The following is a 17,355-nucleotide window of genomic DNA, read 5'->3' on the forward strand; positions in this document are numbered from 1 at the left end:
TATTGTCAAACTGATTAAGAGAGTGCAGCTAATCCCTTCAGGTCATTTGAGAGAAAAGATGAAACAGATAGGTTAGCCCTGACCTGAGGCAACAGCAGTGGTATAACTTAAGATAATTTGTGGCACTTAATGGCGAAACCCAAAGGGCAAATAATGTGTCAAGCTATTACTGTCCCTTGTCAAAACATGAGGGAATACACCATAGCAGATTCAAACCTACTAGTGATGGTAGATCATTTCTATGATAACTTTTAAATATTCATATTTTGTTTTCAATAGGAAATAGTAAAGGATTAGATTGTTCCTCTTACCGGGCCAAACACACTGCAGTGCTATTCTCATTCACACAACTCAAATGGAATATAATTTGCAAAGATGTTTCCTCCCTAAGAGGAAATACATTCACATGTTGTCACGAAGGGTATAGGGTTGGAAAAGGTTAGACATGCAATTCCAAGGAATGTTGTTACATATGCAATGGCTTGATGGTTCACATGGTAACTTCAAAGACGTGACCAAAAAAACCTCTGAACATCAAATCTTCAACAAGAGCTTGTTTAACCATTTTGATCTTTAAAAGAATTCAAAGACACTCTTCAGATAATATATCATTTTAAAATGTATTCGCTATGTTAGCATATACACACAGGGAAGGGTAAACACATATGAAAGCTTGTGCAATTCAGCTTGGTAGCCAGGTTGTTGATTCCATAGCCAATGACATGTTCTATATACAGTACTGAGAAAACATTAGATATACTCACACAGATGTACACACATCCGGTATACAAAACAAATAAACACACTCATTATTTATATTTTAAGGTGTGTGTCTTCTTAATGTAAGTGACTAAATATATTTTCTTACAGAGTATGCTATTGTGCTCACTGTTTAACTTCTTAAGCTGTCCTTGGACTGTATAGTAGGTGTTGTGGTAAATAATTCAAATAAAGTCCCAAAGGGAGTTGAGGAGTTGCTGAAAATGCTTGTAGTGTTTTATTAAAATGCACATCAATTACTGCAAAACATTTTCAGCAGATCTACTTTGCATTCCAACGAAGTTGATGTACAGTATGATGTGCTTTCATAACTGCTAAGCCTTGTGCCAAAGACAAGCTTTTAACAAGCCCTATATAGCTTACATGAATTCACAACATGCATCTTTAGATATTAAGCTTCAATATACAGTAATTTCATACAGTAGACATTATCTGCAGCTTCAACAATTGAAGCCAAACTGTGTTTCTGGGTAAAAAATTACTATATGTGCACTTGAAAGAGGTCTCTTGAATACAAAATGTTATGAATGTTGTGTAGAACTAAATCCCGCTAGGTTTCTCATGGACAAACACATACATGATTAATTTCAATATATTCAGCTGAGCATTAATAATGCATTTTTTACCTCTTTGGGTATGCATCAATTGACATGAAGCAAACAAAGAGAGAGTAGGCAAGGGCCAAAAGCAGTGATGTATGTTTTTGTGCACCAGTACATGTGTCTATGTCTGGGTCTAGGTACTGTGTATCTAGGTTTGTATGCTTGTGGCAAGAGGACCATACATTTTCTAATCCCTCCATCTGCTTTGTCAAATACTAAGCCAAGGTGGCTGTGTGTTCCCATAAAACCTCATCTCCCTCAAGGTTTTGGTCCAACATTCCTGTCTGGCTGCTTCATATTGCATTTAGATGAATTAGTCTTCAATTTCGATACTAATGCTATTCATATGGTTCCTACCCACAGAGCTACATCAGTCAAATTAAGGCACAACAAATGTCCCCCAAGATCGAGGATGTTTAGTAGTGCTCAGAGAGTGTGACCTCACACTGAGAGAGAGAGAGAGACACAGGTATATAAAAACAATGGCTGTGCACTGGATCTCTTATCGCTGCTCTGTGACAGGAATAACAGAATCAGTCAGCCACAGGCAGCAGGCATTCATAAATGTTTATCAGGTGGCAGCCCAGCTCATTAAAATGCTCAAGCTGAAACAACATGGGTTGATGCCGTTTGTTAAGTAGTCTAGTCTCTCTTACATTGTTTTGGTGTTATATATTTCTTTCTTTTTTGAGTTAGGGCAGATTACCACCCACTGTTTTCAGTATTCTATGAGATGCTGACAGTAATAACTTACAGCTTGTCTATAATAACCCCAGCTTTGACCTCTCTTCTGTAAGTCAGATATGAACATCTTCAGTGCAGTACTGCCTGCACAAGAGTGGGTTACTAAAAGTGTTTATCCTCCCTACAACAGGATGTCTGTGGTTCATGTTACGCCTGAAACTCCTGGTGTCGTCATTTTCGCAACCAGCTCTCACAGTCTCGCGTCAGAGTTCATCCATGTTTCTCAAACATCACATTTCAGAGTTGTTCCAAACGTCAAATTTCGAAGTGTTTAAGGTTTAGTTTAGGGATTAACTCAGCATTTTTAAGGTTTGGGATAAGCTTAAAACAAAAATATGAAAAGCTTTCTATCGCTGGATTCGAACTTGCATCCTTTGGAATCAAAGGCAGATGCTTACCTTCTTGAAGGTAACAGAGCTCACTGCTGCCCCTACTGGCTGATTTCCATGTAATCTCTCTGTGTCCTCAGACATGGATGATGTCAAATACGGAGTTTTATAACGGGTGACCTGTCTGAATTTTCAAACAAAACTGTACATTCAAAACAACAACTGGGACCAGAACGTATGAGTAAAAAGTCTAATCAACAGCTGGGTCTGAGTTCTTCTGTGAGAGCTGAACGGAAGCTAAATCCCACTCACTCACTAAGGGATTGGATGTGTGCTCAGCAAAAAGAGAAACAAAGAGACTGAGAAGGAACCTAACTGCTGATCCGGTATGTCTGCCTCATCTCCTACATGGCAAAACTCAACTAAAATGATCAAAAACACATTGTAAGATAGAATCAAGGTCATAAAGGTCCCCAGCAGGTCCATTCCCTCACTTTCATCTCCCTCCTTTAACATAATTTATCTTCCTACCTTTAATTTACTGCCTCAAAAGGTATCCCTCCCTCCTCTCCATTGAAAGTAATAGGCCAAAGAATGCTTGAGGTTTCAAAACATTTTGTATTTCGTCAGTGTGACAACCCTCCCACTCTGTCTGCCATATTCTCTCTTTGTTCTTGTTTCCTTATTAGGATGCCGGTGGGCGGAGTTGGGAGGGTCGTCAGCTACATGGGAAACACCTGGGCCCGATGTGCCCCGGGATAAATACACCACTTCCCCATTCATGAAGGAGACTGTCTCCATGCAGACACCTTTATAGATTTTGTTGTGTATCTTGTTGGTTTTTGGTTGTTTGCTTTGGCACCTTTCAACACCCTGCATTATCACATTAAAACACTCACTTACACTACTGATTACTGATTATACACACACACCATTGTATATTGTGCTTAGTTTTCTTTATTTAATAAATATATGTTTTGTTACTCCTTATCTCCACATTGTCTGCCTTTTGTTACGGGCTTTGAGCCGGTTTGTGACAGTCATGAAACTTACAGCTAACTCGCTATATCTGGGTTTTTTATTTATCTTTCCCTACATATTCAACAATAGAACTTGGGTCAAAGGGTGAACTACCTGAGTAGTACCCCTTTGGGGTCATAGTTACAGAAGATATTACTCTTTTCTGATTACTGTCTGACCAGCTCAAACCTGTAATTTAGTGAACCCAAAGGTACTGTGAAACGTGCCGTATCAAAGCCAATGGAGATCAGCTATGTAATGTGTGAAAGGAAATCATGTGTACACTTAGACTGAGTATTCCACCTAGTCCCAATCCAAGGTACAGTAGTTCCATTTATTTTACTCCCAGGTTACCAGGTAGCATTCAAGTGTTCTGATTGATTACACTTGAATTCCATTGAGAGTTATTCTCCAAAACTAAGGAGCCTAATCAATGAGTATTTGGAGACAGTGGTGCTCGGTGCCATTGAGGGAGGATTATTTTTTTGAGGGAGCATAGCCTTATTTCTATTACAGAATATTGGATGACTGTCATTCATATTCCATTCACCCAGCTCAATGGAACATCGATAGGTTAAGGCATTTACATCATACTCAAATCATGAGATTGCTACAACCTAGCCTATGAATGAAAGAATTTTGAGTAATCAAGGTAACAGACAGTGACACATTCAATACCGCCTTGCACACTCTTGCCTGCATCTAGCTGATCTAGGTGTAATCATTAGTCCAACAGTTGCAAATGAGAGTTTCTATTGGACAAATTCAGGTATGTCTATGCTGGTTTCGTCCTTTCACCTATTCCCTTCCCTTGTGGATTTATTTCAGTGCAAAACACATCAGCTTTCTGTGACCAGGTGCAAAAACCTTTCAGAGCCAAACATTCATATCATGACCGCTAACCACTACACACAGCCTACATCGTTGTCACTTCATAGTCAACATACTAGAACTAACACGTTAGTATCCAACTACAATCATGCAGTACAGTGTACAGTCATAAAGCAGTTTAGCAGCTACACCAGTGGGCTCCAGTGGCAATAAATTAATAAAAATAAAAACCGTACCTTGACTTGGAAGAGTTCCAGTGTTGGATAACTATAGCCAGCTAGCTAACATAGCATCCCTCTCTGTTTGAGCCGGGTGTTTGAATAGGGTAAATATTTGTTTTTCAAAACTGTTCAACTATTGTCTTTCTCTCATTTTGAGTCAACGACTCACCACATTATATGCACTGCAGTTCTAGCTAGCTAGATTATGCTTTCAGTCTAGATTAATTCTCTGATTCTTTGATTGGGTGAACAACATGTCAATTCATGCTGCAAGCGCTCTGATAGGTTGGAGGACGTCCTCAGGAAGTTGTAATAATTACTGTGTAAGTCTATGGAAGGGGGTGAAAATCATGAGCCTCCTAGGTTTTGTATTGAAGTCAGTGTACCCATAGGGCGGCGCACAATGGCCCAGCGTCGTCCGGGTTAGAGTTTACAATTGAAACTGTGTTTTAATAAATGATTTGGTGCCGTGAATATATTTAGTATGGTTTAATCTAAAAAGGATAACTTTTTTAATGTTTCACTTTTTATTAAATTAACTGAGGTGGATGGTCCTCACCTTCCTCCTCTCAGGAGCCTCCACTGTTTGGAGATACAGGGGAGGCTCTTATGAATATCAATGTGACAGTAACTACTGTCCAAGTTTGTGTGGACTACATTTGACTCAAGCATGTAGGCAGAGAGTATAGGCCAGGTCTTCTCTGTATCAATGTAATATGAACAGCATGGGAATATTGAAAAATAAAATTCAAGTCATGCTCCTTTATTACCTGTCCTTATCTTTGGTAGCCTAGTCTGTCACTGAAAAACGTCTGCCAGGACCCACATATGGAACATACATTTGAGAATTAGGCTATTCCGACATGATTGACAGCTTAACATTATGTTTCAAGCAAGAAGTAGGGTACTCGATTCTAACTGGGTAAAAGTAGGAGTCTAATAGAGAAAGAGAGAGGGATAGAGAGCTTGTTGTTCACCCGCCTCCATCCATAATGTGACTTCGAGAACACAGTACACAGAGCATCATTCACCGTGCCCGCTTCTTCTCTCGTCTCCCACGCTCACATCGCATTCTCCCGCTCTATGCTCGCGCAGATGTGGACCTGAAGACTTCTCAACCTCTCGCTACAAAATTGCCGTTTGTATGTAATTGCTCGACATGTTTTTCACATTAAATTAGACTGAACCTGAAGACTGCTTGTCACAAGTAGACCAATGCTGTTTTTGGGAATAAAATAAACTACAATTCTTCTTTTTGGGTGCGTAGGTTGGTTGTCTTGACTAGAGCAACAGTATGGATCTCTCATTTATAGCTGCACAGGTAAGAATACGCGCTGTGTTTGTGTTAGTAAGTGGTTTATTTAGCAAACAAGTGGTTACAAAGCGAACCCTGACTTAACTTTATTTTCTAAAATGTGAGGGCGTGGCATTGTTGTTTTTAGTGGTGGACACTGTGGACGTTGACGTGATTTTCTGCAAATTATAGGCTATTTTATTTATCTGTAGAGCTGTTAGGGTAAGATGGATAGATATGTCACTCTTTTTGAGCAAGCTATACAGTGTCTCTAAAATACTACGGTTTTTGGACATTACGCTAGTTCTTCTGACAGATACTCCCCTATTAGAATACATGTTGAAAATCCTTGTTTATGTCGGTTTCAATGTACCGCATGTTAAATTGACCATTACAAGGGTAGGCTGCCTACCTGTATTTGTATGTTGTCAACTACGGGTAAATGACAAAATGATGGAAAAACTTTAGTCAATGAAGGATACAAAGTATATTGAAAGCAAATGCTTCAACACAAGTGTTGTTCCAGAGTTAATTAAGCAACTAACATTCCATTATGCTTATCGTCATGTATAAAAATGCAGGGCATGCCATTATTTTGGCTACCATCCCAGCTAGCACATAACGTTCTGAGAACAATATGTTTTTTAGAGCTTGGTCAGAGCGTGATTGTCCTATGGTAATTTTGCATACAACCTTCCCAAAACTTTTTGGCAATGGTGTAGGATAGTTTCTTGGTTTTGGAACATTCTCAGCACATTTAAGGAACTTGACAAAACATTACTTTCTTGGCATTTCATTCCATTAACAGAACGTTTTCAAAAATGTCAAACATGGTTACATTTCAATTTTGGTAGTGTTCTAGAAATCTTCTTCTACTGGTTTGACATTGGCAATAGTTCAAAGAATGTTAAGAAACAATGTTCTTCTCTGGGAATGTCAGTACTTCAGCATAACATTTCGTTTGTGGTTCTATTTAAAGTTATGTTCTCAAATTGTTCAGAGAATGTTAAGAAAACTCCATTAAAAACCACAAACACTTTAGTAACTTTCAGAGAAAGTTCTAAGAATGTAATTTGAAAATATATGTTCAGCGTCAACAAAACTCTATCCTCTATCTTGTTAATTGTGTTCAGGTGTGTTGGCTGTGCCCACTAACAGCTTTGTATGTGTAAAAAAAGCATGGCATGCTAGCTCCATCCTGTTGGTGCAGTGGACTAATTCCATGGATAAAGAACAGAAGGTTATAGGTTTGAATATCACTGATGCCATATATATATATATATGTGTGTAGTCCATTACTGCTTTAGTTATATATATCTGAATGATTAATGCCTAAGGAAATTCATTTCCAGGTGTCCTATCTGTGCTTGGAGTTTGATAAAAAGTCAACCCAAAATAAGTTTGCAGTGCTATTGAAACATTCAGTGAACATTTTAAGGAAGTAAAAAAAAAACTCCAAATAACCTATCATTTTCATCCTCAGTGTTAATAACACCTCCCAGGAAAACTTTAAAGGAAACAGAGTAAAATGTTCTCAGAACCTCGCTGAAAAGTAAGGATTAAAAGTTCCCAGAACAGGCAAAATGTTCACTTCTGTTCTCAGAACGTTTAAAAAAAACATTCAGTTTTACCAGTCAGGAAATGTATGGCTTTCTTTCCACAGCCAAAGTTAAACCAAAAACACATTTTCCCACAACTTCCAAGGAACCAAATGTACGAGAAGGGATGGCTTTGCCCCCATAGGATGACAATGCCCCCATCCACAGGGCATGAGTGGTCACTGAATGGTTTGATGATCATGAAAACGATGTAAACCATATGCCATAGCCTTCTCAGTCACTTGATCTCAACCTAACACCATTCTCATTTATGAGAGATTATTGAGCGGTGCCTGAGACCGCATTTTTCACCACCATCAACAAAACACAAAATGATGGAATTTATCATGGAAGAATGGTGTCGGATCCCTCCAATAGAGTTCCAGACACTTGTTTAGTCTATTGTGTATTCAGTCTGTTCTGGCTCGTGTTGGCCTAACACCCTATTTAAGAAACTTTTTACGTCAGTGTTTCCTTTATTTTGGCAGTTACCTGTATATTGCTACTGACATGTGGGGAGGGTTGGGTGTATTATCTGAAAAATGTAGTCCATTACTGCTTTAGTTACATGAAAAATGAAGTAGTAATTTCAATTACTTTTGGATTACTTTCACTTCTAACACCTTGGCATATTTCATTTAGTAACATGACTATTTCGTGACTATAAAGCAAACAGATCCTGTAACTTACATGTTCTATATTCTATGTGAGACAGTACACACAGGCTCCATTCTAACTTTTTCCTAATGTTTTCAGCTGGTGGCACAAGCCTATGATTTGGTTGCACCAAAATGTTGTTGCGGGGTCAGGCAATAGAAATGTTTTTGTAGCCTAATGATCTTATATGAACCCATTCAAAGTGCTTCATTTGAAGTGTACTAAACTACTAAAATGGTGTGGGACAGGCTCAGATTGGTCTCCACAACACTTGCTCATTTTCAGATTTAATCAGGGCGGTTTTCATTCATCTGCTCAGGTGGAGCGACATTTGTCTTAGATATAAAAACAACTCCAAGTGGGATAGAATTTAGGTACAATAGTGGTAAAGAAAATCCAAGGACACCGGTGAGCTGAACAAAATTCCTCTGATATGCTCAAACATCTGTTAAGTAATATAAGGTATAATTGTATAATTGTCATTGTCTCAAAGAGTCATTATGACTCATTAGTCAATTAGACATAGATAGGTGTATTTAATTTTAATTCCCCAATTAAATAAGAGATTTGAATGTATAAAGGATTTAAAAAAAAAGTAAGATCCTTTCCCTAATGGTGGCACTCTAACCATGCACAAATTTCCATGAGAGCACAGCCATTTTTAAGTGCAGAGTTTGTGCATTGTTTTTGTCTACTAGATAACAGTAGGAGATCACATAATGTCTCGTAGCCACTTGAAACCAGTTGCCTCTAGTTTGGGTAGTGAGTCACTGTGCCAAAATGGCTGAACGGATTTTCAAGCCTGACATCTTAAAATTACTTTAGCAATCAGGGAGATTCTTATGACATTGCCAGCAGTAAGATTTTATTTCGATTTCCAAAACAACCACCCAGAGTTTAACAGGTTATGGGCCATTCCGTTGATGGATCGGATTGACTTAATTAAACTGGTATTGACACTGTTCAATGGAACAGCACAGGCATTTTACTACTGTATGCATAACATGTGAGCTAGTTAAAGCTGCATACAGTAGTACTCTGACTGAAAGATTATTCTAATTTTCACAATTCATGAGAATGATGGCGTTTACGACAACAACAGCAAAATGCAGTTGTGAATTTATGGTGACAGTGGAATAAAAAAAATTGTTTGCAGAGACAATATTCAGAATGGGATTCTGATTAAATATGAGTTAGTTTGGAGTATTTTGGAGCGTTTTCTAACATGCTTTAGACCGCGGAGGCTACTGAGGGGTGGACAGCTCATAATAATGTCTGGAACGGAGCTAATGGAATGGCATCAAACTACATGTTTGATGTATTTGACACTATTCCACTGATTCCGCCTCAGCCATTATATATATATATATATATATTGTATATATATATTGTAACGGATGTCATCTGGAGATAGAAAGGAGGACCAAGGTGCAGCGTGATAAGTGTTCATGTCTTTTTAATAAACAAACTGAACACTGGAACAATAAACGATGTGAACAAAACGAAACAGTACCGTGTGGCCCAAACACTCACACGGAAACAAACACCCACAAACCTTAAGTGAAACCCAGGCTACCTAAGTATGATTCTCAATCAGGGACAACAATTGACAGCTGCCTCTGATTGAGAACCATACTAGGCCGAACTCAAAAACCCACATAGAAAAACAAACATAGACTGCCCACCCCAACTCACGCCCTGACCATACTAAAACACAGACAAAAACAAAGGAACTAAGGTCAGAACGTGACATACAGTGGGGCAAAAAAGTATTTAGTCAGCCACCAATTGTGCAAGTTCTCCCACTTAAAAAGATGAGAGAGGCCTGTAACTTTCATCATAGGTACACTTCAACTATGACAGACAAAATGAGAAAGAAAAATCCAGAAAATCGGAGTCTTGACTTTGCGATGAGAAAACATGGGTGTTTTTTTGTTCATCCATCTCAGTGTACCAGCACTGCTGAAAACCAATTGACCTTCTACCCTCACTTTGTCTCCAAAAGATGACTGATGTCATCACAAGTCTCTTTCCTACAGAGAATAGAAGTTCCAGAGAAGCTGAGCTTTTCTAATGCAGGCTGCATGGTTAGCTGGGGATTTTGTCCAGCAGTAGATAGTGGCTGGGGAGAGGGTTGTGTAGGCCACATAGATACTGTTAAGTTACTGTAATACTTACGTATGTGGTGTAGTCTACCACAGAGACTATGTAGAGAGAATAGACTAAGCATGGGACCCTTGAACAGAGATAACATTGTACATAATATATTGGAAAAATCCTTCAGTAAAGCTTCAAGCAAAGAATTTAGGTTAATTGTCCTTGTAACAGATATTTTGCATTATGCATTACAGGGAGATCAGTTTTGATGCTGACTACCCAACAAGACTTCCTCAGCCTAAAGGTCTCAGGCATACAGTAAATCAAAGTTTTTAGTTTTTTTTCTGTACTGTATTTGTCAGTGCTCAAGTTCAGTGAGGTTAGGTAACTGAAAGTTGCCACTTTCATTGTAAAATAACCTTCGATAGAAGTGCTCAAACAATGCAACCTTTTTGTTTTTTTGATACTATTTGAATTACAAATGAAAAAGCCATACTTCATTAGGTCAAAAGTAGAGTCGTCTTCAAGCATTACAGAACATGGATTAATAGGTGACAATCATAACCCCATGGATCTTGATTGCTAAGTTGAGAGCAATAATAATGTATTCTGTCTAGAATAGACACAATTATGAAATTATAAATACCATAACCTACAGAATTTAAGCCAAAGGGACAGTATTTACTCATCGTTGATTTAGTGTAAACTGAGTTGTGACCTCCCATCGATCACTCAGTGATGCAGGGCTAATGTATTATGTGTGGTTCCATGTCGGGATGTAAGTGCTCTAGACTATGTTGGTCCTATAAAGTCAGCCAAAGCCATGGTCCCAGTGACAGATGTAACACACTGAGCGATACAGACTCCATCAATCTAGAACTCTATGACTCCATCTATCCAGAGCTCTACAGACTCTCATCAATCCAGAACCCTATGACTCCATCTATCCAGAGCTCTACAGACTCTCATCAATCCAGGGAGCACTTTTCAGCCCATTGGGCATCCCCTCACGCTCGTCTGTGCTGACAAACTGGGTAGAGCCATTCTCCTTATCCCCCAGCTTTGGGTCAACTAGGGCTGCACAATTAATCAAATTCACATCGAAATCACAATATTTACATTTGCAATATCCATATCGCAAGAGGTTCATATCGCATGCAGTATTTTAAAACACCACTCAGCCGCGTGCAACATAGTTTTTAATAGTTTATGTACCCTTACGAACATAAACCCAGCACAGGACAAACATTTATTTGGGGTTATTTATTCTGTCGAAGATTCAATTTAAAATAGGAAAATGTATGAGGGAAATCACCACAAGGTGAAGTCACCATAAGGTAAAGTTCAGTCTAAATCACAATCAAGTGAAGTAACTATGTTTAGTAAAGTGCATAAAAACAATCTGAGTACAATAAGTACAAAGTAAAATGCATAAATGGTGGTGGCTCTGCTTTCTATAAAAAAAAGAAAAGAAATTACAGACCACAATGTTCACAGTTAGAATAGACTTTCTAACAGTTCAAATGTCTGAGTACAAGATGTCCATTATCAAAATTATATCTTGCATGAAAAATACAAATGCATTTTGTCATAGAACAATGTGAATAGTTACAAACACACTGTCCACGTGATACGCTAACCCCACATGGAACAATAGATCCTCATCTAACCCATAGAGCTCTGGGGGAAGCGACATTTCACAATATAAATTACAATTAAAAAATGAAACAAAATTTTAAAAACCTGAAGCTTTTCATGAAACAGAATGCCATTCTGAAAATCTCTCACCCTTCAAATAATCTTACCAACTCCACAATGTGGTTCTGAGAGCCCTAGCATTCAGCTGGCAAGAAGCTAACACTTTATGTGACAATCTGAAAATATGTTTAACATGAGCATCTGGCATAAATATTACAAAACAAACTCTTACACTTTGTAGATGATGCAAAATATGATCAAAATCAAATCAAATTTATTTATATAGCCCTCGTACATCAGCTGATATCTCAAAGTGCTGTACAGAAACCCAGCCTAAAACCCCAAACAGCAAGCAATGCAGGTGTAGAAGCACGGTGGTTAGGAAAAACTCCCTAGAAAGGCCAAAACCTAGGAAGAAACCTAGAGAGGAACCAGGCTATGTGGGGTGGCCAGTCCTCTTCTGGCTGTGCCGGGTAGAGATTATAACAGAACATGGACAAGATGTTCAAATGTTCATAAATGACCAGCATGGTCGAATAATAATAAGGCAGAACAGTTGAAACTGGAGCAGCAGAACAGTTGAAACTGGAGCAGCAGCACGGCCAGGTGGACTGGGGACAGCAAGGAGTCATCATGTCAGGTAGTCCTGGGGCATGGTCCTAGGGCTCAGGTCCTCTGAGAGAGAGAAAGAGAGAGAGAAGGAGAGAATTAGAGAATCCACACTTAGATTCACACAGGACACCGAATTGGACAGGAGAAGTACTCCAGATATAACAAACTGACCCCAGCCCCCCGACACATAAACATAGATCTCCGCCATGGCACAACCCAAGGGGGGGGGGGGCAACCCAGACAGGATGACCACATCAGTGAATCAACCCACTCAGGTGACACACCCCTTCCAGGGACGGCATGAGAGAGCCCCAGTAAGCCAGTGACTCAGCCCCTGTAATAGGGTTAGAGGCAGAGAATCCCAGTGGAAAGAGGGGAACCGGCCAGGCAGAGACAGCAAGGGCGGTTCGTTGCTCTAGAGCCTTTCCGTTCACCTTCCCACTCCTGGGCCAGACTACACTCAATCATATGACCCACTGAAGAGATGAGTCTTCAGTAAAGACTTAAAGGTTGAGACCGAGTTTGCGTCTCTGACATGGGTAGGCAGACCGTTCCATAAAAATGGAGCTCTATAGGAGAAAGCCCTGCCTCCAGCTGTTTGCTTAGAAATTCTAGGGACAATTAGGAGGCCTGCGTCTTGTGACCGTAGCGTACGTGTAGGTATGTACGTCAGGACCAAATCAGAGAGATAGGTAGGAGCAAGCCCATGTAATGCTTTGTAGGTTAGCAGTAAAACCTTGAAATCAGCCCTTGCTTTGACAGGAAGCCAGTGTAGGGAGGCTAGCACTGGAGTAATATGTAATATAATTTTTTGGTTCTAGTCAGGATTCTAGCAGACGTATTTAGCACTAACTGAAGTTTATTTATATTTATATTTTTAAGTTTATGATATATTTTGGTACGAGTGTAAGATTTTTTTAAAAGTATTATTTACTAGGGTTGGGCAGTATACTATATACAGTGAAACAAAAAAGTATTTCGTCAGCCACCAATTGTGCAAGTTCTCCCACTTAAAAAGATGAGAGAGGCCTGTAATTTTCATCATAGCTACACTTCAACTATGATAGACAAAATGAGGAAAGAAAATCCAGAAAATCACATTGTAGGATTTTTAATGAATTTCTTTGCAAATTATGGTGGAAAATAAGTATTTGGTCAATAACAAAAGTTTCTCAATACTTTGTTATATACCCTTTGTTGGCAATGACAGAGGTCAAACATTTTCTCTAAGTCTTCACAAGGTTTTCACACACTGTTGCTGGTATTTTGGCCCATTCCTCCATGCAGATCTCTTCTCGAGCAGTGATGTTTTGGGGCTGTTGCTGGGCAACACGGACTTTCAACTCCATCCAAAGATTTTCTATGGGGTTGAGCTCTGGAGACTGGCTAGGCCACTCCAGGACCTTGAAATGCTTCTTACGAAGCCACTCCTTCGTTGCCCGGGCGGTGTGTTTGGGATCATTGTCATGCTGAAAGACCCAGCCACGTTTCATCTTCAATGCCCCTGCTGATGGAAGGAGGTTTTCACTCAAAATCTCACAATACATGGCCCCATTCATTCTTCCCTTTACACGGATCAGTCGTCCTGGTCCCTTTGCAGAAAAACAGCCCTAAAGCATGATGTTTCCACCCCCATGCTTCACAGTAGGTATGGTGTTCTTTGGATGCAACTCATCATTCTTTGTCCTCCAAACACGACGAGTTGAGTTTTTACCAAAAAGTTATATTTTCGTTTCATCTGACCATATGACATTCTCCCAAACTTCTTCTGGATCATCCAAATGCTCTCTAGCAAACTTCAGACGGGCCTGGACATGTACTGGCTTAAGCAGGGGGACATGTCTGGCACTGCAGGATTTGAGTCCCTGGCGGCGTAGTGTGTTACTGATGGTAGGCTTTGTTGCTTTGGTCCCAGCTCTCTGCAGGTCATTCACTAGGTCCCCCCGTGTGGTTCATGGATTTTTGCTCACCGTTCTTGTGATCATTTTGACCCCACGGGGTGAGATCTTGCGTGGAGCCCCAGATCAAGGCTTATTATCAGTGGTCTTGTATGTCTTCCATTTCCTAATAATTGCTCCCACAGTTGATTTCTTCAAACCAAGCTGCTTACCTATTGCAGATTCAGTCTTCCCAGCCTGTTGCAGGTCTACATTTTGTCTGTCATAGTTGAAGTGTACCTATGATGAAAATTACAGGCCTCTCTCATCTTTTTAAGTGGGGGAACTGGCACAATTGGTGGCTGACTAAATACTTTTTTGCCCCACTGTACCTTTAAAGAGGAGGGATGACCTTAATGTAGGTCAAATAGAGGACTATGGGCTCAAGTACATCTGCCTCACCAGGCACCCGTATTGGTAGGATGTGTGTATAGACCTCCTAGCTCTACTGTGTCTTATCTGGATGACTTATGTACTGGGTTTGACCAGGCGACAAATGGCAACAGAGATGTATTTATCTTGGGTGATTTTAATATAAATTGGAAGGATCTCAATAATTCGAATAGAACAAAATTGATGAGATATGCTAAGAACTGTGGTTTGAAACAAATGGTTAATGATACTACTAGATCTCCAATTAAGTTGGGTCATCGTTCAGACACATGCATTGATCTGATTTTCTGTAATATACCATTGCAATGCTTAAAAGCCAGATCAATGCCAGTGGGCTGGTCAGACCATAATATTGTGACCATAACCATGAACACCAATTTTTCCAAAGAAACCCCCTAGGATTGTGGTCAAAATGCATTTTAAAACATTTAATTGTGAGTTATTTCTAAATGATTTGGCTGCTGTACCCTGGGAGCTGATTTATCAAGAGGATGATTTAAATCACGCAACAGAATGTTTTATTGATTTGCTCATGGAGGTAATGGACCATCATGCCCCTATAAGAAAGAGTACAGTTGGTGCCCGTCCATCTCCATGGATTGATGATGAACTGGGTGAGGCTTTTTCTCAAAGAAATATGGCAAAAGTCTTAGCAGCCAAGTCAAAATTAGAAATTGATGAACATAATTATAGAACATTACGTAATTATGCAGTTAAATTGAACTGAAAGAAAAAAAAAGTTATTTTACAACAATGCTTTTATTGATTGTAAAAATGATTCTAAAAAGGTTTTGAATGCAGTTAAGGGCTTTCTTGGTACATCTATCTCATCATGCCCATCTAGTGTGGAGTTTGACGGGAGAATAATAACAAAACCAGTTGATGTTGCCAATCATTTTGTGGATTTTTTTTTACACAGAAAATTAAATTACTGAGCAACAATGTAGACACACATTCTTCCAAACAAGCTATTGTCCAATGGATTGATGATCATATTATGAGCAATAAGATCTGCTCTTTTAGTCTACAAACGGTGTCAGTGGAGGAGGTGTTAAACCCATTGAAGTCATTACCTGATGGTAAATCTACAGGTTATGGTCTTATGGACAATTTTTTGCTTCGCTGTGCTGCTCCCCAGATTGCAGTTCCACTGAGATACATATTTAATTGGTCACTGGAAAAGGGGATATTTGCAAATGTATGGAAGCATGCGAAACTGTGTCCTATTCCGAAAGACTGCAAAGAACCCATTACTCCTGCCAATAGTCGACCAATTAGTCTACTCCCTACACTCAGTAAGATATTGGAGGGTATTGTGAGTAGACAAATGTGGGAGTACATGGAAAAGAATGATCTGATTACAGCCAATCAGCATGCTTATCGCAAAAACCATTCCACTACCACTGCATTGGTTGACATGACTGACCGGTGGCTCAATGCTATGGATAATGGCAAATTTGTAGGTGTACTATTTTTAGATTTCAGTGCAGCATTTGATTTAGTGGATCATGGAATAATTTTGACAAAATGAATGCATTATGGTTTTAAGGAGGTAGCATTTAATTGGGTACAGTCATATCTAACTGACAGGAAACAGTCCACCTATATCAATGGTTAATTTTCTTCTCCTAATGTGTTAAACTGTGGAATACCACAGGGCAGCTGCCTTGGGCCACCTCTTTACTTAACTTCTTGAAACTCCCCATCCCGGATCCGGGATCGTGACTAAAGCCTCAGGCTCATTAGCATAACGCAACGTTAACGATTTCTGAAAATCGCAAATAAAATGAAAATAATGCGCCTACTCTCAAGCTTAGCCTTTTCTTAACAACACTGTCATCTCAGATTTTCAAAATCTGCTTTTGAACCATAGCAATTCACTAATTTGTGTAAGAGTATGCTAAGCTAGCTTAGCATTTTGAGTAGCATTTAGCACGCAACATTTTCACAAAAACCAGATAACCAAATAAATAAAATCATTTACCTTTGAAGAGCTTCGGATGTTTTCAATGAGGAGACTCTCAGTTACATAGCAAATGTGCAGTTTTTCCTGAAAGCGTCTGTGTGTAGGAGAAATCGCTCCGTTTTGTACATCACATTTGGCTACCGAAACGAACCGAAAATTCAGTCACCTACAACGTCAAACTTTTTCCGAATTAACTCCATAATATCGACCGAAACATGGCAAACGTTGTTTGGAATCAATCCTCAAGGTGTTTTTTCACATATCTCTTCATTGATATATCGTTCGTGGAAGCCTGTATTCTTCTCTAAATTCCATGGAAAAATACTTGCAGCTGACTTTTGCGCACCAATTTCGGCGCAGGACACCGGGCGGACACCTGGTAAATGTGGTCTCTTATGGTCAATCTTCCAATGATCTGCCTACAAATACGTCACAATGCTGCAGACACCTTGGGGAAACGACAGAAAGGGCAGGCTCATTCCTCTCGCATTCACAGCCATATAAGGAGACAATGGAAAACAGAGCCTCAAAAATCCTGCTCATTTCCTGGATGCCATCTCATCTTGGTTTTGCCTG

At 39.5% G+C, this 17,355-nt stretch overlaps 1 protein-coding gene across 1 annotated transcript in view; it reads left to right on the forward strand.

Moving 5' to 3' along the window:
* Positions 1–5,583: 5,583 nt before the first annotated feature.
* Positions 5,584–17,355, forward strand: part of LOC135507371 (uncharacterized protein C14orf132) — a 49,949-nt gene continuing 38,177 nt past the window's right edge. The window contains exons 1-2 of the mRNA XM_064926923.1: positions 5,584–5,669; positions 5,795–5,848. Coding sequence (XP_064782995.1) covers positions 5,822–5,848 — 27 coding nt within the window. The 5' untranslated portion in view covers positions 5,584–5,669; positions 5,795–5,821. The remainder of the gene's footprint in view (positions 5,670–5,794; positions 5,849–17,355) is intronic.

Source organism: Oncorhynchus masou, chromosome 21 (assembly GCF_036934945.1).
Source record: "Oncorhynchus masou masou isolate Uvic2021 chromosome 21, UVic_Omas_1.1, whole genome shotgun sequence".
Lineage (NCBI taxonomy): Eukaryota > Metazoa > Chordata > Actinopteri > Salmoniformes > Salmonidae > Oncorhynchus > Oncorhynchus masou.